Source organism: Chiloscyllium plagiosum, unplaced genomic scaffold (genome assembly GCF_037043375.1).
Source record: "Chiloscyllium plagiosum isolate Xiang-an unplaced genomic scaffold, Cpla_swu_hap1 HiC_scaffold_28, whole genome shotgun sequence".
In the NCBI taxonomy this organism is placed as follows: Eukaryota; Metazoa; Chordata; class Chondrichthyes; order Orectolobiformes; family Hemiscylliidae; genus Chiloscyllium; species Chiloscyllium plagiosum.
The window spans coordinates 30,565,777-30,588,393 of record NW_028270166.1 but is presented as its reverse complement, the minus strand read 5'-3'; the positions used below and the strand labels follow the sequence as shown (position 1 = coordinate 30,588,393).

General features: G+C 40.6%; 1 protein-coding gene across 2 annotated transcripts in view; it reads left to right on the top strand.

The window, feature by feature from the left end:
- Positions 1-15,510, top strand: part of sppl2b (signal peptide peptidase like 2B) — a 46,855-nt gene extending 31,345 nt beyond the window's left edge. Inside the window, exons 14-16 of one of the 2 annotated variants that reach the window (XR_015751845.1) lie at positions 6,809-7,031; positions 8,880-8,939; positions 12,303-12,381. Coding sequence is in view for 1 of the 2 variants with exons in the window: in XM_043721053.2 (XP_043576988.2) it covers positions 6,809-6,969; positions 8,880-8,939; positions 12,303-12,500 (419 nt within the window). In the remaining variant the exon portion in view is untranslated. Of the gene's footprint in view, positions 1-6,808; positions 7,032-8,879; positions 8,940-12,302 lie in introns of both variants that reach the window. The other variant, XM_043721053.2, reaches the window with a different exon arrangement.
- Positions 15,511-22,617: the final 7,107 nt, after the last annotated feature.

Below are 22,617 nucleotides of genomic sequence, written 5' to 3'. Positions count from 1 at the left end.
TGAAATTTTTACCAGCTGAACTCTTTAACTACATGGAATTATATGGTTGGTGATGTAAAATCCAATGCATAATAAAACTTTGAAACAATTATTACATGCACCATACGTAATAGAGTCATAGAGATGTACAGCATGGAAACAGACCCTTTGATCCAACCCGTCCATGCCGACCAGATATCCCAACTCAATCTAGTCCCACCTGCTAGCACCCGGCCCATATCCCCCGAACCCTTCCTATTCATATACCCATCTAAATGCTTTTAAATGTTACAATTGTACTAGCCTCCACTACTACTTCTGGCAGCTCATTTCATACATGTACCACCCTCTGCATGAAAAAGTTGTCCCTTAGGTCCCTTTTATATCTTTCCCCTCTCACCCTAAACCTATGCCCACTCGTTCTGGACTCCCCCTCCCCAGGAAAAAGCCTTTGTCTATTTATCCTATCCGTGCCCCTCATAATTTTGTAAACCTCTATAAGGTCGTCCCTCTGACGCTTCAGGGAAAACAACCCCAGCCTGTTCAGCCTCTCGCTGTAGCTCAAATTGTCTAACCCTGTAAATCTGTTCTGAACCCTTTCAAGTTTCACAACATCTCTCCAATAGGAAGGAGACCAGAATTGCACGCAATATTCCAGCAGTGGCTTAACCAATGTCCTGTACAGCCGCAACATGACCTCCCAACTCCTATACTCAATACTCTGACCAATAAAGGAAAGCATACCAAACTCCGCCTTCACTATCCTAGCTACCTGCGACTCCACTTTCAAGGAGCTATGAACCTGCACTCCAAGGTCTCTTTGTTCAGCAACACTCTCTAGGATCTTACCATTAAGTGTATAAGTCCTGCTAAGATTTGCTTTCCCAAAATGCAGCACCTCGCATTTATCTGAATTAAACTCCGTCTGCCACTTCTCAGCCCATTGGCCCATCTGATCAAGATCCTGTTGTAATCTGAGGTAACCTTCTTCACTGTCCACTACACCTCCATGTAGAGAAATATTTTGCTCTTGATTAACATAATAAATAATTCGGTAGAAAATTGTAACATTTCCTTTTAATGTTGTATATCTGGAATACACGTGAAAACTATCAAGTTATTGACCATACTAACCTGTAGAGGGAAAACAAACCCAAGAATGCATAAAATGCTGAAATGAATGGCGTAACCATTAGCATCAGAAAGACAAATGGAAGGTTAATGCTTCAAGTTCAGACTCTTGTCAAAACTGAAGAGTTTGAGAAGACCCTTTATTTCTGATCAAACCTCAGTGAGGGGACATGTAAAAAGATAATTAAGACTTTGTACCGATTTAGTTACTTGTGTAGGAGGCAGTTAATGGATTTAATTGCTTATAATAATGGCATTTAAGAAGTCGAAGAGCCTGAATGAGTTGAGAATTATTAGATCAGACATGACCTTATTGAATGGTAGAACAGAATGGGCTGAATGGCCTATTTCTGCTCCTATGTGTTGTAGCAAGCCTTTTGGCTGACCAAATTGATGAATCAGCCATGCTTCCCAAATGTAAAGGTAAACAGAATGGGATTATCCAAAGGAAAGTTAGAGCTAGAGCCTGAATTTAGAGTAACAGAGATACACAGCATGGAAACAGATCCTTCAGTCTAACTAGTCCATGCCGACCAGATATCCTAAATTAATCTAGTCCTATTTGCCAGCAGTTGGCCTATATCCCTCTAAACCTTTCCTATTCATGTATTCATTCAGGTGCCTCTTAAATGCTGTAATTGCACCAGCCTCCATCATTTCCTCTGGTAGCTCATTCCAAACACGCACTACTCTTTGTGTGAAAAAGTTGCCCCTTAGGCCCCTATTAAATCTTTCCCCTCTCACCCTAAACCTATGACCTCCAGTTCCACACTCCCCCAACTCAGGGAAAAGACTTTGTCTATGTTCCCTAACCATGCCCCTCATGATTTTATAAACCTCTATAAGGTCACCCCTCAGCCTCTGATGCTCCAGGGAAAACAGCCCCAGCCTATTCAGTCTCTCTCTGTAGCTCAAACCCTCCAACCCTGGCAACATCTGTGGCTTCACTGGAGGCTCACTGATAATGTTATCTAGTATGGTGACGAAACGTTTGAAAGCAAACCTTCCAGTTCAGTGAGCAAGCTTACATCCAGATCCTTGTAAATTTTTTCAGAACTCTTTCAAGTTTCACAACATCCTTCCTGTAGCAGGGAGACCAGAATTGCACAAAATATTCCAAAAGTGGCCGAACCAATGTCCTGTGCAGCTGCAACATGATCTCCCAACTCCTGTATTTAATGTTCTGATCAATAAAGGAAAGCTTACTAAACATCATCTTCACTATTCTATCTACCTAAGGCTTCACTTTCAAGGAATAACAAAGCTGCACTCCAAGGTCTCTTTGTTCAGCAACAGTCCCCAGGACTTCACCATTAAGTATAAAAGTGCTGCCCTGATTTGCCTTTCCAAAATGCAGCACCTCACATTTATCGAAATTAAATTCCATTTGCCACTCCTCGGCCCATTGGCCATCTGATCAAGGTCCTGTTATACTCTCAGGTAACCTTCTTTACTGTTCACTACACCTCCAATTTTGGTGTCATTTGCAAACTTACTAATTATACCTCCTCCGTTCATATCTAAATCATTTATATAAATGGCGAAAAGCAGTGGACCCAGCGCCGATCCTTGTGGCACATCACTGATCATAGGCCTCCAGTCTGAAAAGCAAACCTCCACCACCACGCTATGTCTTCTACCATCGAGCCAGTTCTGTGTCCAAATGGACAGTTCTCCCTGTATTCCATGTGATCTTACCTTGCTAACCAGTCTATCATGAGGAACCTTGTCAAACGCCTTACTGAAGTCCATATGGATCATGTCCACCACTCTACCCTCGTCAATCCCCTTCGTTACGTCTTCAAAAAACTCAAATCAAGTCAGTGAGACATGATTTCCCACAGACAAAGCAAGGTTGACTATCTCTAATCAGTCCTTGCCTATCTAAATATATGTAAGTCCTGTTCATGATTCCCTCCAACAACTTGCACTAATGTCAGGCTCAGCAATCTGTAGTTCCCTGGCATTTCCTTACCACCTATCTTAAATAGAGGCACCACGTGAGCCAACCTCCAGTGTTCCGGCATCTCACCTGTGGCTATCGATGATCCAGATATCTCAGCAAGGGGACTACCCGTCACTTCCCCAGCTTCCCACAGAGTTCTAGGGACACCTGATCAGGTCCTGGGGATTTATTCACCTTTATGCGTTTTAAGACATCCAGCACCACCACCACCTGTGTAATATGGACATTTTTCAAGATGTCATCACCTATTTCCCCACATTCTCTATCTTCCACCTCCTTCTCCACAGTAAACACTGATGCAAAATACTCGTTTACTATCTCTCCCATCTCATGCGTTCCATACTAAGGCTGCCTTGCTGATCTTTGAGGGATCCTATTCTCTCCCAATTACCCTTCTGTCCTTAATGTATTTATAATATCCCTTTGGATTCTCCTTAACCTTATCTCCTTAACCCTCTTAAGTCTCCTCCTTCTGCCTATCTATTCCTGCTGTCTATATCTGACATACGCTGCTTTATTTTTCTTGACCAAAACCTCAATTTCTCTAGTTATCCAGCATTCCATACACATGGCAGCCTTGCCGTTCACCCTAACAAGAACTTACAGTTTCTGGGCTCTTGTTATCTCATTTGTGAAGGCTTTCCATTTTCCAGCTGTCCCGTTACCTGCAAACATTGCACCCAATCAACTTTTGAACGTACTTGTCTAATACCATCAAAATTGGCCTTCCACCAATTTAGAACTTTAACTTTTAGATCCAGCATAACTTTTTCCATCACTATTTTAAAACTAATAGAATTATGGTTGCTGGCCCCAAAGTGCTCCCCCACTGACATCTCAGTCACCTGCCCTGCCTTATTCCAAGAGTAGGTCAAGTTTTGCACCTTCTCTAATAGGCACATCCACATGCTTTTTCAGAAAATTTTCTTGTACACACTTAACAAATTCCTCTCCATCTAAATTCTTAGACTGGTATTACCATATTATTATGTTTGGAAAGTTAAAATCCCCTACCATTACCACCCTTTTATTCTTACAGATAAATGAGATCTCCTTACAAATTTGTTTCTGAATTTCCTACTGACTATTGGTGGTCTTTAGTACAATCCCAATAAGCTAATCATTCCTTTCTTATTTTTCAGTTCCTCCCAAATAACTCTCTTGGATGCATTCCCAGGAATATCCTCCCTAAGTACAGCCGTAATGTTAACTCTTATCAAAAATGCCACTCCCCCTCCTCTCTTGCCCTCCTTTCTATCCTCCTTATTGCATTGGTTTCCTGGAACATTAAGCTGCCAGTCCTGTCCATCTCTGAGCCACGTTTCTGTAATTGCTATGATATGCCAGTTTCATGTTCCTAACCATGCCCTGAGTTCATCTGCCTTCCCTGTTAGGCCTTGTGCATTCAAATAAATGCACTTTAATTTTACCTTGTTTTCTGCTTTGTTCCTGCTTGCCCAGACTGTTTGACTTGCTCCTTTTCTCAACTTCACCAGTCTCAGACTGATCTCTTTCCTCACTATCTCCCTGGGTCCCACCTCCCCAACCTTATTAATTTAAATCCCCCCAAGCATCTCTAGCAAAACTCGTTGCCAGTATATTAGTCCCCTTCCAATTTAGGTGCAATCCATCCTCCTTGTACAGATTCCAATTATCCAAAAATGTGAATCCTTCTCCCATACACCAGCTCCTCAGCCATGCATTCATCTGCTCTATCCTCCTATTCCTACCATCATTAACTCGTTGCACTGGGAGTAATCCAGATATTACCACCCTTGAGGACCTTTTTAAGCTCCTGCTTAACTTCCTATATTTTCCCTTCCGAATCTCTTCCTTTTTCCTTCCTATGAGGTTAGTTCCAATGTGTGCAACAACCTCCTGCTGGTTCCACTCCCCTTTGAGAATATTCTGCATTGTCTCTAAAATATCCTTGATCCTGGCATCAGAGAGACAACACACCATTGTAATTTCTTGCTGTCGGCCGCAGAAATGTCTGTCTGTGCCACTGACTGGAGAGTCCCCTATCTCAATCGATCGCTTGGAACTTGATGCACCCCTCATTACATTAGAGCCAGTCTCAGTACCAGAAACTTGGCTGTTTGTGCTACATTCCCTTGAGAGTCCATCACCCCTTAAATTTTCCAAAACAGCATACTTGTTTGAGATGGGGATAGCCATAGGAGACTCCCGCACTATCTGCCTCCCTCGCCTACCTTTCCTGGCAGTAACTCATCTACCTGAACTGTAGCTGTGGTTTTTCTCCCATCTAATAACTGTCATCCATCACATCCCCAGCTCCTGTAAATACTTTATTGCCTCTAACAGCCGCTCCAACTGACCCGTGTGATCTGATAAGATTTACATTGGCAGGTAGGGCATTCCATGCTCTTACCACTGTCTGAGTAAAGAACCTGACTGTAACATCTGTCTTAAATCTATCACCCCTCAATTTGTAGTTATGCCCCCTTGTACAAGCTGACATCATCATCCTAGGAAAAAGACTTTCACTGTCAACCCTATCTAATCCTCTGATCATCTTGTATGTCTCTATCAAATCCCCTCTTAGCCGCCTTCTTTCCAATGAGGACAGACCCAACTCTCTCAGCTTTTCCTCGTAAGACCTCTTAAATGAATGCTTTTAATATTTAATTACACTAATCTAGAGTCTGCCTCATTTCCCTCCAGGACTTTGTACACACTGCTGTGAATCTTAACTTCAACAACATCAGACAACATTGAAGAAAAATTTAAAAACAGCAAAATACACAGCTGTTACATAATCATCAGTAATATGGAAATTCTCCCTAATCCCCCACATTCGACAGGCAGAGCAGATCGCTCTACTAAAGACATCTTTGCACCTTAACAATCTACAGAAAATAGTATAGTCATACTGCTCTCAAAAAAAAACACTGCTGCAGGCTAACATGTACCTATGTTTTATATTTTAAAATTTTAATCAGGAGACAGATCTCAATAAAACATATAACTAAAAAGAACCCACTCTACTCACTATTTTAAAAAAGACAGCAAAGTTACACTTTGAAACCATGTGAGCTCTCCCACATAGTTCCATTCAAGGTCAGCTGTGTATTTTGCTGTTTTTAAATTTTTCTTCAATGTTGTCTGATGTTGTTGAAGTTAAGATTCACAGCAGTGTGTACAAAGTCCTGGAGGGAAATGAGGCAGACTCTAGATTAGTGTAATTAAATATTAAAAGCATTCATTTAAGAGGTCTTAAGAGGAAAAGCTGAGAGAGTTGGGTCTGTCCTCATTGGAAAGAAGGCGGCTAAGAGGGGATTTGATAGAGACATACAAGATGATCAGAGGATTAGATAGGGTTGACAGTGAAAGTCTTTTTCCTAGGATGATGATGTCAGCTTGTACAAGGGGGCATAACTACAAATTGAGGGGTGATAGATTTAAGACAGATGTTACAGTCAGGTTCTTTACTCAGACAGTGGTAAGAGCATGGAATGCCCTACCTGCCAATGTAGTCAACTCAGCCACATTAGGAAGATTTAAACAATCCTTGGATAAGTACATGGATGATTATGGGATAGTGTAGGGGGAACGAGCTGAGAATAGTTCACAGGTGGGCACAACATCGAGGGCCAGAGGGCCTGTTCTGCGCTGTATTGTTCTATGTTCTAAGAGAGTACTGTACAGTGAGTTTTTCAAGGTTTTACGCTCATCTTTCATGTTTATACAAGTGTCTATTCTTTTCCACAGCTTATGGCATTGGACTTCTCATTACCTTTCTTGCCCTGGCACTAATGCAGACGGGTCAACCAGCGCTCCTTTACCTGGTCCCGTGCACTCTGATCACTAGCATCTGTGTGGCTTGCTGGCGCAAGGAGGTGACAATGTTCTGGAATGGAAGTGGATTTGCGGTGAATACCAGTTTGATATGAGTGAATAGAAGATATTTATTTTTCAAAGTAATAACAATAAAGTTAAGTAAATTTGCAGTTTTTCCAACATACTGGTCCATCTTGAGATTGGCATGAACAGGTTTAACCATGTTGTATTGGGATCGCCTGAAACCTTGATATAACCTTGAGAAAAATCTATTTATGATTAAACATCACGTTGTTGAAGTGTCAGTTTAATTCAAAGTCTGATTGACCTCTGAAGTAAGTAAGACTAACATGTTTATTGGAAACTGTGTTTTGATATCTTGAGTTACTGTTCATTTTATGCTGATTGAGCTAGAGTCTGAGGGTTGGAAGTGGGAATTTGTTTTGCTTCTATCCCCATTGTTAGCATGAAGTACTCCCCAGTAAGGTATAATGTGGACCAGATACAGAATAAAAACTCTCTACAACCCTAATTAGCTCACAAATCAAGTACAGCACTACATTGTAAAATCTCCATGTCCCAACCTTTAATTTTGAAAAGAATATAGTTCATGATACCATTGAGCTATTCCATTATTAACATTGTATGGTATTGGTTGAGCAGACCTTTGTTGTAGTTAATGTTTGATTTGTTTTATAAATAGTTTAACTTCATTTTTATCAGTTTGTCCTTTTTGAAATACAATTCTAATAGTTGTACTGATTTGTTGATATTGTATGTCTATGTTCCTGTTTCTCGAGATTAATTGTTAATTGTTACTGTTGTCACCTGCCGAAGAGCAGTCTTACAGTCCATTTGTCGATTGTCAAGCAACCATATAGTGAAAGCTGTCCTTGGTGAGGAAATCAGCAGGGTCTCTTAAGGCGAAGCCAGGTGTAAAATATCACACATTTGAAGTTCCCATGACCGTCTAATGACTGGCCTTGCATGGATTTCCAATGTCTTGCTCAACCACTGAGCTTGGCTCACTTGCAAAACATCTCACTCCGGCCATTCAAAGTTAAAGCCGTAATGATGTTTGTAGTTCGTATCAAGCAATAGAATGCGGATTGGGTCAGTTGCATTGTATTAACTGGTTGAACTTTCATCTGTGCACATTTGGGGATTCTTTGAAGTTTAAATCTGCCAATCTGCATTTAAAGACATTAGACTATCTTTGTTGTATGTGTTCCATTAGGGAATTTGTATGCACTCCATTTTGTTCATGCGGGAACTTGAGGTGATTCTGGATTTCTAAATAGTTTGGCTTGGTGATTCTTAAAAGTGATGAATTTTTTTTGTATGTGTTAAATGCCTGTTTATCAAAAAAGGCTGCTCTCTGCCCCCAAGATTTCGTAATTCACTTTCAAATGATTTATAATTTATGTTCAAAAGTTTTGAGCATATCCCATTTCCATCCTTGGAAGTCAACACGTGCCCAGCCCTTTCACAGAATGTGGATTCTGCTTGTTTACTGCCTGAGGGGCCAGTTGAACTGTAAAAGCTGTCCTAATTGTCCATTTATTGTAAGTGATACTTGGCAGTAAGTATGACTGAACGTCCCCGCCTTACCGGAGCTACTGAGGTCAGCTGTAGTGCTGCATTGTGCATCTGCCTGATTGAATCTGAATTTGGTCTGCTGTCTTTTAGGCCTTGGCTCCTGTACTTTTAATGTGGACTCCCAAAACAGGCCCTGGACAGTATGCTGTTTATTTTTGAAACAAAAGACAGAAGGCCAAAAGGCTTGTAAATTTTTCTTGATTAGAAAATTGAGGGGGCTATAAATTGGGAGATAGAGAATCTTGACAATAGACCTGAGGGGTAGAGCCTGCCTGCTGTTGGACATTGTCTCCATCACTATTAGGTGCTTTATTGTATTTGGTGAGAAGGAAAGGGAGCTTTTTTTTTGAAAGTGCATATAACGTTTAAAAATATTATCTCTCTCTTTTAAACCAAATTTCAGACCAGTTCACAAGATGTTGCCTTGAGTGTTTCTTCACCACCTGCAACTGCGTCCAAACTGGTAAGTTGGTTACAAGTCACACTGGCCAAGAAAATTTGTATAAAGTTAATGCATTGATGGAATTCACTTCAAGTGGAAGCAACATATGAAATATCCCTTCTGCTAGTAATTCGTAAACTGATGCTGGATTATATAAAGTGAAAACCAAGAACTTTGGATACTGGAAATCTGAAATAAAAATAGTGAGTACTGGAAAAACTCAACAGGTTTGGCAGTGTCTGTGGAGAGCAAAACAGTTAATGTTTCAAATCCAATGTGATCCTTCGGAACTGATGGGATGGGGAAAGTGAAGGTTTTTATGCTGTAAAATTTGGAAGGGGAGAAGTGAGTAGAGCAGATAGTGTAGGTGCCCCAGAAATAATCCTGGGAATCTGATGTTCTGTAATGAATTATGATCTAGGAGGAGACTGAAGAAGTGTCTGAGAGTTGGCTTCCAGTCTCTACATGGTAGAGGTGCCAGAGCAGATGGCAACATCACCACCCTTGTCAGCAAGTTTGGAAACAAAGTCAGGGTTGGACCTGAGAGAACAGAGTGCAACATGTTCAGAGAAAGACAGGTTAGTGAAGGGAGCAGAGAAATTAAAGTGGCCATTGTCACAGCAACAGCTTTGCAGAGCACCTGCTCCTTACCTTCAAAAGTAACCAATATTCAAGTCTTGAAGACTTATACAGCATGGAAACATACCTTTGATTCCAACCAGTCCATGCCAACCATAATCCCAAACTAAACTAGACCCACTTGCCTGCGTTTGGCCTATATCCTTACAAACATTTCTTATTCGTATACTTATCCAAATATCTTTTAAATGCTGTAACTGTACCTGCATCCACCACTTCCTCTGGAAGTTTATTCCACATATGACCACACAGATCACCCCTTAACCTCCTGTGCTCCAGTGAAAAAGTCCCAACCTTTCCAGCCTATTTGTATAACTCAAGCCCTCTATTCCTGGCAACATCCTGGTAAATCTTTTCTGAATTCTCTCTAGCTTAATAATATTCTTCCTATAACAGGACGACTGGCCACTGTTTGAGAAAGGTGGTAAAGAAAAGCCAGGGAACTATAGTCCAGTGAGCCTGACGTCGGTGATGGGCAAGTTGTTGGAGGGAATCCTGAGGGACAGGAGGTACATGTATTTGGAAAGCAAGGACTGATTAGGGATAATCAACATGGCTTTGTGTGTGGGAAATCATGTCTCACAAACTTGATTTAGTTTTTTGAAGAAGTAACAAAGAGGATTGATGAGGCCAGAGTGGTAGATGTGATCTATATGGACTTCGGTAAGGTGTTCGACAAGGTTCCCCATGGCAGACTGATTAGCAAGGTTAGATCTCATGGAGTACAGGGAGAAATAGCCAATTGGAAATTGAACTGGCACAAAGGTAGAAGACAGAGGATGGTGGTGGAGGGTTGTTTTTCAGACAGGAGGCCTGTGATCAGTGGAATGCCACAAGGATCGGTGCTGGATCCAGTACTTTTTGTCATTTATATAAATGATTTTGATGTGAGGATAAGAGGTATAGTTAGTACGTTTGCAGATGACACCAAAATTGGAGGTGTAGTGGACAACGAAGAAGGTTACCTCAGATTACAACGGGATCTTGATCAGATGGGCCAATGGGCTGAGAAGTGGCAGATGGAGTTTAATTTAGATAAATATGAAATGCTGCATCTTGGGAAAGCAAATCTTAACAAGACTTGTACACATAAATGATAAGGTCCTAGGGAGTGTAGCTCAACAAAGAGACCTTGGAGTGCAGGTTCATAACTCCTTGAAAGTGGAGTCGCAGGTAGATAGGATAGTGAAGAAGGTGTTTGGTATGCTTTCCTTTATTGGTCAGAATATTGAGTACAGGAGTTGAGAGGTCATGTTGTGGCTGTACAGGACATTGGTTAGGCCACTGTTGGAATATTGCATGCAGTTCTGGTCTCCTTCCTATTGGAAAGATGTTGTGAAACTTGAAAGGGTTCAGAACAGATTTGCCAGGGTTGGAGGATTTGAGCTATAGGGAGAGGTTGAATAGGTTGAGGCTGTTTTTCCTGGAGCGTCAGAGGTTTATAAAATCATGAGGGGCATGGATAGGATAAATAGAAAAAGTCTTTTCCCTGGGTTAGGGGAGTCCAGAACTCGAGGGCATAGGTTTAGGGTGAGAGGGGAAAGATATAAAAGAAACCTAAGGGGCAATGTTTTCACTCAGAGGGTGGTATGTGTATGGAATGAGCTGGCAGAGGAAGTGGTGGTGGCTTGTACAATTGCAGCATTTGAAAGGCATCTGGATGGGTATATGAATAGGAAGGGTTTGGAGGGATGTGGGCCGGATGCTGGCAGGTGGGCCTTGATTGGGTTGGGATATCTAGTCGGCATGCACGAGTTGGACCGAAGGGTCTGTTTCCATGCTGTACATCTCGATGAGTCTATGGCTGGAACTGGACACACAACTCCGAAAAAGCCTCAGCAACATCCTATTCAACTTCTTCATGATGTCCGAACTCCTATATTCGAGTTAGCATCTATTTCCTTTTGCTTTCGGGAATCTTTATCACCTGTTCCACTTGCTCTTTTTTCAACCATTTTTATGGCATAGAACTCCTCCTCAAATGGCACTAGATTTATTTAGGATATCTGGCCAGCATGGACAAGTTGGACGACACGGTCTGTTTCAATGCTGTACATCTCTATGACTATGACTCTCTCCCTGTTCTCCAGTCCTGCTTTCCTGGCACTATGTCCCCACTTACATTGTGCAAACTACTTCTTTACCACTGGGAGGGTTGTAGAAATGGCCTCGTCCGTGTTAATGGAATTGGTGTGTGTAGTGTAAATATGGGTAGCTGGCACAAGAACAAACAATCTGAGCGATTTTATTTGACCTGGAGGTATTGTACGTCAGTGAGTGCAGGGAACACGGTGCAAGTTAATACACTGGCAGCTGAGTTTTGGATGATCTTCAAGTAGTTGTGGAACAATGTCAGACATTAGTACAGGAGTGGAAATAGGTATCTTAGAAGTGGTGCCAATGAAGTATGTTTATTACTGAGCTGTGGTCACTGTTGACATGTATTGAGCCAGTTGTACCGTCCCATTAAACTACTGACCTAGAATATATCAGCGAGTTTGGCATAGATTGAGTCATGATACCTAATACTTTCTGGCCTGTACAACCTTAAACTTTACAACTTTAAAGTTGGAAGTGTTTATCCCCTGAGCAATTGAAGAGGTTAAATTAGTTTACATAATTTTGGTTTGCTGTGGCTTCAGTGTCTGCATTGTGTAGTGACCCACAGTTGTGCATCTGATTACAGTTAGTTGACTTAGAATGGTGTCGCACTGACCATTACTTTTATTCGTTTGAATGTTGCAGGAAGAACTCTCTCCACAGCCGATATCTTTGGCTTCTGACAGCTGTGCACAGCCTTGTGATCAGTCCACTCTGACAACTTCCCACCACGAGGAGGAAACTCTGACCAATCCACCAGCAGAATTCACAGGATCTGCCAATGAAAATGAAGCTACATCCAGTGAGAACTTTTTGCCAAAAGATATGATCTGCCAGTCGTAATGCTGATTATTTACCTGTATACAATTTTTAAAGATGCTGATAATGGGTTTATATAAAATTGAATTGCTCTTTATTGCACGTGTTAACTGAATCACATAGTGGAATGCCAGTTGAGTATGTTTTTTAAACTGTTGAACAACTCTCAAATTCTCCAGGCCAATTTGTAGTGACCTCCTTCCTCAAACTGTTCTCAATCCCACACCAGCAGGGTGAAGTATGCAACAATCCCAACTCAAATTTCAATCTGCATTTTCCAACTGTATGGTGATCACCCTTGCTCTCATTTATCAAACTATTTGCACTTTCTTGTCATTAGTGCTAGTTATAGAATGAACTCCCTCAATCTTCCCTTAATGTCAAACTATCAATCCCCATCATGAAATGGTCTTCATTCTTAGAAGAGCTAAATGTTTGTACTTTAGGATGATTTGTTGGAAAAAACTTGAATGTATCTCACTCTGGGAGCTTCTGGGTATTATCAGTTCAACTAGTAATATGCAGGTTTGAGAGTCATTGCACAAATATAGAGGTACTAACCAACTTTATTCTTTACCATAAATGTCAAACTACTGACTTCTGAGGAGATTTGTGGTTATGTCCTTAAAGTGTTAAGTAAGACTCCACAAATAAGGTCTGATATTTTGTACATTTCTAATTGACATCTCAGTGGGGAAATGCCTGTGACCATCACTGCACCATTAACTGGACAGACTAAATGTTCAGAATTTAGTCATCAGTGATGTTATCATTTAGATATCATCTAAACGAAGTACGTATCAGTGTTTTAATGATTTCTAATGACAGAAGCCATACGTCTAAAAGTCGTGCTTGTGACACAAACATGGGACCAGTAAAGTGTTTGTTCCATCGAGTCCAGAGTGCATTAACAGAGCATTGAGGTAGAACAAAATTTAAGTTTAGAACTTGATAGATTAGGTTGCCATTGCCACATGACCTCTTTAGAAGCATTTGTTTAAAGTCTTGCTCATTTCCTTGCTTTCCCAAAATGTGACTGTAGAAGGCAATTATCTTGAAGTTGCCAGCCATCCTTAAGTCTCTCATCCGAACAACATTTCTTGAGTTCATTCATTCAGGTGTATTCTGCCTGAAGACAAACTCTTGGCTTGTTGTTGACTGATGCTTCATCTTTGGCCATTTATCTTTCCAGTGTTTGTCAGTGATGGTTTGTCATTGCCTTGCACTCTCATCGTAGGGTGAGGATGCAGGTCTCAATCCACCACAGCCAGATTGGAAATTGAACCCACAGTGTTGGTGTTAATATGAATCATGTGCTAGCCATGTAAGCTGACTAGCTCCTAAACTCAGTTGTGACTGTATCTGACATCTAACCTGGAGGCAATTGTAGGAACAGTTGAAATGAGTTGCAATTCATCCTGTGTTAAATTAATTCAACACTTAGCTTGCATTATTTATGTTGTTCCACATGTTGATGAAGAAACAGAAACTGCCCCTGTGCTTACATACTTTGATAGCTCAGCAAATGTGTCTGCTAATCTCTTTTTGAATTACAGCCTCACATGCTATAAAAACACACATTAGTAAGAATTTTGGCTGAATGCTTAAAAAGGTTGATTCTTCTCAGCAATCTGGTGTGGAGCGCCTCGTGCTTAACATTCATAAATTAAACCAGAATAGTAAATGTTGTCAGTGGCCATCTTACTGCAAAGTTAGATGAAATGCTGAATGAATGATTGACCTTGAGCACAAACCATGAACTCTAATTCAAATCATCCCCCAAATTAAAAATAACATAGATTCCTATAATGTGTTCGGATCATTAGTATTTTTAAATTCTGCATGGAAATACCTTACCTGTGAACACTTTTTGAAGCAGCTAACATTTCTCCAATTTTGTTAAAAGCCTTCATTTGATTTTTACAATCTGCAACAAAAGCAAGAATTTATATTGCAGATCAATGGCTCAATCTAAGGTTAATGCCAATACACTGGAATTAATTTATTGCCCCGTTTTAGTGGAAGTATTGCAGCAAAACATTTTTAACTTCACCTCCCTCCCAAGTGTTTTTCTCTTTCTCCTGAAAATGCTGACTTTCACATAATTATGGATTCCCCATATGGGTAACCCCATTCAGGTGGCTATTCAAATGTGTGCCACACTGCGACTGCTGTCAGTTGACTGGGGGCATCAGATCAAAACCTGACCCTGTCCTTTGAAGACACACCTTCCTTCAGAACAGCCTGGATATTGATTGAATGGGAGTCCTGTCCGATATTTTATTATGTTAAACAGTTGAACATACAAGTAGTCCTTGGCATACTCGAGTCTATTTGCAAATCGATTTGTGTGCTGATGGGAAGACATGCAGGACAATATAAAATAGTCATTTGTAAGTTCGTATGTTTGTATGCCGTATCTTTAAAATTACACCCCTGTGTGGGATTGTGTTGTCATGTATGAGTATTCATAATTTGGATGTTGTAAATCAGGGAGCCCCTATATGTTGATCTTGCACCTCTGCTGGTATCAAACTCAATTCAACACTGGCATCTCTTAGCTTCTTAATGCCCCATGACTACCTGAGATTTCCCATCAAAAATAATGTACAACTATTATTGGATCACTGGTAGAAATGTTTTAAAGAATGCTTGGAACTTCGGGTTGTTGGAAAAAAAAACAATTTCTAAAAACAATAAGCATGTTTAATTGTGCTCCTGAAATGTACCTTTTATTAGCAGAAAGCATATTCAAGATAGTTGGATAGGATTTTACAATATTTGGATTCTGATTGGAGTGAATTTAATAGGCCTTTTCCCAATTTAAACTATCTCAGGCTTGTTTATTTTCAGTCTTTGTCATCACTCAAATAGGCAATTGGGAATTACAGCAAACTTTGTTTTAACCGGCACTTTATCAACCGGCATTCTTGATAAACCGGAAAACATTGTATACCTCAAATACCGCGATATATCGTGATATCCAAGTATTTATGTTGTAAATAAAGTATCACAGTGATGTGTCTACCCTCTGCATTATGTTTCTATTATTTACTGTGTGTTTTTACATGTTTTGATGCTTTTACATAGTTTTTTTGAGGGTTGTTGATTCTTTGCTTAATCATGGTTTACTGCGGTTATGCATAGCTCCTTGATTATCCAGAATATTTGATCAACAGGTACACTGGTCCCATAGGTGCCGGTTACTAAAAAGTTTGCTGTATAATGAACTGTCTTAACCCCATGTGGAAGTGTTACCTTTAGTTGCTGAATGCAAATCTTCTTTTCTGTTCCTGTGAGGTAGAGCTAGTGGATGTGCAGTAACAGTTGGTACCTAATGTAGAATTGCATTGGAATTGCATTGCATTCAGCTCAGTGGCAAACCATTTGGCTCAACTAGACCATGCCAATATTTGTACTACACTCAAGACTCCTACTGCCTTTCCTTATCTAACTATCAGTAGAACTCTATTTCCTTTCCCTTACAGCTTTATCTAGCCTTATTTTAAATGCATTGATACTTTTCATCTGAAACCACTCCCTGCAATAGAGTGTTCCCTATTCCCACCATTCTAGATTTGTATTCAGAATCCCTTATTTAATTTCTTGGTCTCTAACTTTGATCTTCCCCACAACCAAAAACATTTTCTGTAAACTCAATCAAAAACTAATAATTTTCAAACCTTCTAATGGGACATCTCTGCCTCCTCTTTTCAAGAGAACAGTGACCCACCTGTTTGACCTATTTTGATAGGTACAAATTTCTGGTGTCATCTTTATCAGTCTTTTCTGCATTGTTTCCAACACTCCTATAGAATATTTTTTAATCATATGGTGATCAGAAGTGTATGAAGTACTCCTTCTGGTGTGGTCTGACCAAGGTTCGATTCAAATTTAGGAGAGTTTTACTTTTCAAATCTATCTCTCTAGAATTAACTCTCAAGCTTTCCATACCTGAGCTTTAGTTTTAAAGGCTAAGATATTATTTTAAACTTATTCATTTGCAATGCAATTACTTTCAAACCTCGTGGGGGAATGTTGTGAATGAGTACAACATATAACCAGAGACTTTTCAGTTGGGGCTAATCTGCCCACCAGTACTTCGAATAATTCATTGTTATAATTTTTCCGCAACGAGTGCTGGTGTGATTTATCATGTAAAAATTGGCCGTCAGCCATGTCCACATGCTTTGACTGAATAAGAATAATCTCAGCTATTTCAATTTTACATTTTTTTTTTGATTGAAAGAAGGTGTGAGTTTTCTTTTCTTGTCGGTGGTCTCTTTGACTATCACTACTCAGTATTTTTGAAAAAGATGATATACCAGTAGTTTTCAAATGAAACACAAGTCCTATTAAACTTCGTTCTGTACTCAGCCCTGCCAATTCCCAATCTTAAACCACTTGGAATAATCTTAAACCACTGAGGTAGGCTATTCAGCCTGTTATGTCAGCTTAGTGAAAGAACTGGCCAATTAAACCCAAGCTTCTGTTTTTTCCCACTTGCCATTCAACAAGTGCTCTGCCCAGATGTAAATCCTCCTATCCCCAGGTTAGCTCAGTGATGGTTTGCCATTACCTTCCACACTCAGGAACACAGGTCTGAAGTCTATCTCAGCTGGAGCTGGAATCAAGCCCACACTGTTGGTGTAATTCTAAACCACACAATAGCCATCACAGCTAACCACCCCCTTTTTCTCCATAAGCCTGTGAATCTGTTCACGTCAAATGTATATCCAGTTGCCTTGAGAGGGATAATGTAGAACCTGACGCCAACACCCTTTCTGGTAGTGAGTTGCAGAACCGCAACAGGCTCCTTGTTTGATTTTTAAAAATCTCCTAATTTGTCTTTTTTGGTTCTTTTACCAACTATTTTAGATCCGTCCTTTCTGGTGACTACCCCATTTCTGCAAGAAAATAGGCTTTTCCTGCAACATTTAAAGATTTTTCAATCTCCATCCCTTAATTCAATTGCATTTGCTACTTTCTCCCTCATTCGCACTTAGATTACGCTGTCTCTATGTTGTTCCTCCCTAAGTGCTTCACTTTCTCAAATACTGCATTAAATTGCATGTTCATACCATGTAACCAATCTGTCAATTTAAATTCCGTACCTTTTACCAAATCCCTCTACAGTCTATCATTGTAGGCTTTTCCAATCTCTCCACTTTTCAACCTCATTTTTCTCTTTTACGATGTTTCTTAAAATCTTCCTTTTGGACAAGGTTTACATTTGATTTCACGTAGTATTTTGTCATTTTTACATAATGCCTTTGGGAAGCACCATGGCAGGATTTATTGGGTTTAAAATGCTATGTAAATACGGGTTGTGATTTGTCATCCTGAAGTTTGTCACTATCCTTCCTTCCACTTACTACGTTGTCAAGTTTTGTAATATCCATAATATTGTAATATTTCCTTTCTATGTTGTCTGCTAGTCTTTTCTCACCCATTCTCTTTGGTTCCTGCTAGTCTTTTCTCACCCATTCTCTCTGTTTTCTGCTAATATTACCTTACCGTTTCCTCTGAGGCCATCTGGGTTTTTCCTGGCTTTTGGTGACGTTCTGTGTCTGATGTGTGTTACTTTTTGTTTTATTTTTACCTTTGCTTCCTTGTCATGCGAGGAGCTGAAGTTTCCAGTGTCTCACCTTTCTCTTTAAGAGAGGATACTTGACGTATTCCTGTACTATCTGCACCTTCCTTTCTCATTTATTGTTTTCCCAACTAATCCGTTCTTGCACTTGAACTGTGCTAGATTTCTCTCCTATCACTGAAACTGGCTCTCTTCATTTTTCACTATTGATTATTCTTTATTTTTTCAATAATTTGAATTTTACTATGATTGTTATTTTCCAGATATTCTCCCACTAAAACAAATCCTAATTTGTTCTCTACAACTAGATTCAGCATCTCTCCCTTCCTTGTTGGTTTAACAGCACTAATTAAGAACATTCTCCTGTGCATATTTTAGAAATATTTTGCCCCCTTTGATTTTTGCTTTTCTTTTCTTTCCCTATATTAGGCTTTTGGAGTCCTAAATGATATCCAATTATTTTTATTTATTTGCAGTCATTCAGTAGTGTAGAGCTTGAGTATTCTTAGGTTGAGTGGGGGAGGGTAGACATTTCTCTAAAATTTGCTTCTCCATCTCCTCAGTGTTTGGGGGTTTAGAGTGAGCATGCAGCATCTAACAAGCTCCCTTTCTGTTCCTTGGCTGTAATCAAAATAGAAGAGAGTGAGGACTGGAGATCAGAGTCGAAAAATGTGGTGCTGGAAAAGCACAGCAGGTCAGACAGCATCTGAGGAGCTGGAAAATCGACATTTCAGGCATAAGTCCTTCATGAGGAATCTGGGGGTCGGGGGAAGGTGACAAGGAAGGTGATAAGTAGATGCAAGGTGAAAGTGAGGACTGCAGATGCTGGAGATTAGAGTCAAGATTAGAGTGGTGCTGGAAATGCACAGCAAGTCAGGCAGCTTCCGAGGTGCAGGAAAATTGACTATTCAGGCAGGAGCCCTTCATCAGGAATGAGGCGAGAAGCCTCAGGTGTGGAGAGATAAATGGGAGGGGGGTGGGGCTGGGGGGAAGGTAGCTGGGAGCGCAATAAGTGGATGGAGGAAAGGGGAAAGGTGGTAGGTCAGAGAGGAGGGTGGAGTGGATAGGTGGGAAGGAAGATTGACAGGTAGGACAGGTCATGAGGATGGTGCTGAGCTGGAAGTTTGGAGCTTGGGTAAGGTGGGGGAGAAGGAAAATGAGGAAACTGGTGAAGTCCACATTGTTGCCTTGGAGTTGAAGGGTTCTGAGGCGGATGTTGGGGCGTTCTTCCTCCAGGTGTCGGATGGTGAGGGAGTGGCAGTGGAGGAGGCCCAGGACCTGCATGTCCTCGGCAGAGTGGTGGGGGGGGGGGGGGCGTTGATATGTTCAGCCACAGGGCAGTGGGGTTGATGGGTGCAGGTGTCATGGAGATGTTCCCTGAAGCGCTCTGTGAGAAGGCTCCCCAGTGTAAAGGAGACCGCATCGGGAGCAACAGATGCAAGTGCAGGTGAAACTTTGTTGGATGTGGAAGGCTCCTTTGGGGCCTTGGATGGAGGTGAGGCAGTAGATGCAGATGGGGGGTGATGGCAATACATAGGAGCAGAGAGTAGAGCGGATAGGTGGGAAGGAAGATGAGACCGGTAGGACAGTTCAAGAGGGCAATGATGATTTTCTCCTCAATACGTTATAGTTCGGAATATTTAGTGCCTGTTCCTTTTCATATTTAAACCAGGACCCCATTATTGCCAGTGCATCATAGCCCCATGCAGCAACTTGGTACCCATAACTCATTAACCTTGTTTGTAGTATACCTCACAAAAACAATAGTAACTGTAACACAATTGTTTTTTCTTTCTTCTCCCAACTACTTTTTCTACACTATTCCTTGTTCTGTTCAGGTGCAATCCAGCTGGTTTGTATAGATTTTTACCTGTCCTGGAAGTGTTCCTCGTGTCCCACCCTTGTTCACCATTTCTCCAGTCATTTTTGCACCATATTATTTTCTTATTTCTGTACAATGAGAGTACTCCAGAAGTGAATACCTTTAATCTTGCTCTTATTCCTGAGAGAGTGTGTGTAAGAGCTCAACCCTTTTCCTTATCTATGTTAGTTCCAATGGGGACTATAACCTCTGTGTTCTTATCTATTAGCAGAACATTCTGCACCCATTCAGTGATATCCCTTCCCTTGGCATCATCTAAATGGGAACTCATCCCTGTGGTTACTTCTGTGATTAAGTCACTTGTAACAATTGCAGATCTGTACTTCATTTTACTCCCCTGTGAAGCCAAGTCATCCAGAGGTCTATGAATTTGCTTCTGATTACACCTCCATGCACCCTTGCTAATATCCAACACTGAGGACAGGTATGTGTGTACCACATTCCCAGGGAACAATCTGCTCTCTCACCTCTAAAATTATTTTAATTTTAGTAACATCAAGCACCACTATTTGTAATTTGTGAGACAAAAGCTGTAAAAAAATGTAAAGTATTTGTTGATATCAATGACAACGTTTGTCTGATATCAATCAGATAAAACTAGTCGCATTCACTAACCCATCCAAACGTGAGAGGATTGGTCATTTCTCTAACAACCTTGACCCTCTCTCATATTCCCATGATTTCACTTCTGGGTTACTCATTACAGAGAAAACATGCCTTTCTGCTATTTCTCAATGGGAGATTTTGAGCCTGTGGTGAGTTAGTTTGTTAAACCCGAGTAATGGAACTGAATCTGTCTCCCTTTTGAACTAACATTTTAAGTTGGGAAGTAAATAAAAGTTATGAGGAAATGCCAGTAAATGTGGATTAAAGAGCTTCACTTAATGAATATTAATTTTAAAAATCAGGCTGACTGCTTTTGTCCTGTAAGGAGAACATTTTTAATTGAACTATTCAGGAAGCTGTATTCAGGTGCACCTGATATTTTCTTAAACTGGAATCATTCATGGAGATACAATATTATGGAAATTCCTAGAAGATTTAACATTGTTTGACATCACTCAACAGCTTGAAATGTTTAAACCAAAAACTGAAGAACATTCTTCTTGGTAGGATGTGGGGATATTCCAACTAAATATGTTGGGAATCCTGAAAACTGTCAAATATTTAATGACATAAAATGTCAGGCAATAAAACTTTCACTGATGTGATTTGTGTAACTGCAGCAAGAATAATCAATTTTAATGCAACTGGGTTTGCATGCAACTGATAGCATCAAAATAAGTATCATCAACTGTAACTAAATTTCAAAGAAGTGAATGAGTATAACTTGTCAGTTTAAGGAAGTATGCAGGTGTCAGGGTTTTATACGACACTGTTGTGTCATGGATGTGTTAAAACAGGAAATCTCTCAGGAGAGGGTGCAGCAGAGATTTACCAGGATGTTGCTGAGTGTGGAAGGTTTGAGTAATGAAGAAAGGCTGGATAGGCTGACACCTTTTCACTGAAGCGTAGGAGGCTGCGAGGTCATAGAGATACATAGCACAGAAACAGACTCTTTGGTCAACTCGTCCATGCCGACCAAATATCCCAACCTAATCTAGTCCCATTTGCCAGCAGTTGGCCCATATTCCTCCAAACCCTTCCTATTCATTTTAAATGTTGCAATAGTACCAGCCTCCTCCACTTTCTCAAGCAGCTCATTCTATACACGCACCATCCTCTGTGAAAAAGTTGCCCCTTAGGTCCTTTTGTATCTTTTCACCTCTCACTCCAAATGTATGCCCTCTAGTTCTGGACTCCCCACCCCAGGAAAAAGATTTTGTCTATTAACCCTATCCATGCCCCTCATGATTTTAGAAACCTCTATAACTCCTCAGTTTCCAATGCTTCAGGGAAAACAGCCTTAGCCATTTCAGCCTCTCTCTATAGCTCAAATCCTCCAACCCTGGCAACATCTTTGTAAATCTTTTTTGAACACTTTCAAGCTTCATGACATCCTTCTGATAGGAAGGAGAACAGAATTGCACGCAATATTCCAAAAGTGGCCTAACCAATATACTGTGCAGCTGCAACATGACCTCCCAACTCCTGTACTCAATACTCTGACCAATAAAGGAAAGCATACCAAACACCTCCTTCACTATCCTATCTACCTATGACTACTTTCAAGGAGCTATGAACCTACACTCCAATGTCTCCTTGTCCAGTAACACTCCCGAGGACCTTACCATTAAGTGTATAAGTCCTGCTCTAATTTTCCTTTCCAAAATGCATCACTTTGCATTTATCTAAACTCCATCAGCTCCTCCTCATCTGATCAAGATCCCATTGTAATCTGAGGTAACCTTCGCTGTCCACTACACCTCCAATTTTGGTGTTATCTGCAAACTTACTAACTGTACCTCTTATGATCCCATCCAAATCATTTACATAAATGATGTAAAGTAGTGAACCCAGCACTGCCACCCTCTGTCTTAAACCTTCAAACCAGTTCTGTATCCAAATGGGTAGTTCTCCTTGTACTCCATGAGATCTAACCTTGCTAACCAGTCTCTCATGGGGGACGTTGTCAAATGCCTTTCTGAAGTCCATATAGATCACGTCCACGCCCTACCCACATCAATCCTCTTTGTTACTTCTTCAAAAAACTGAATCAAGTTCAT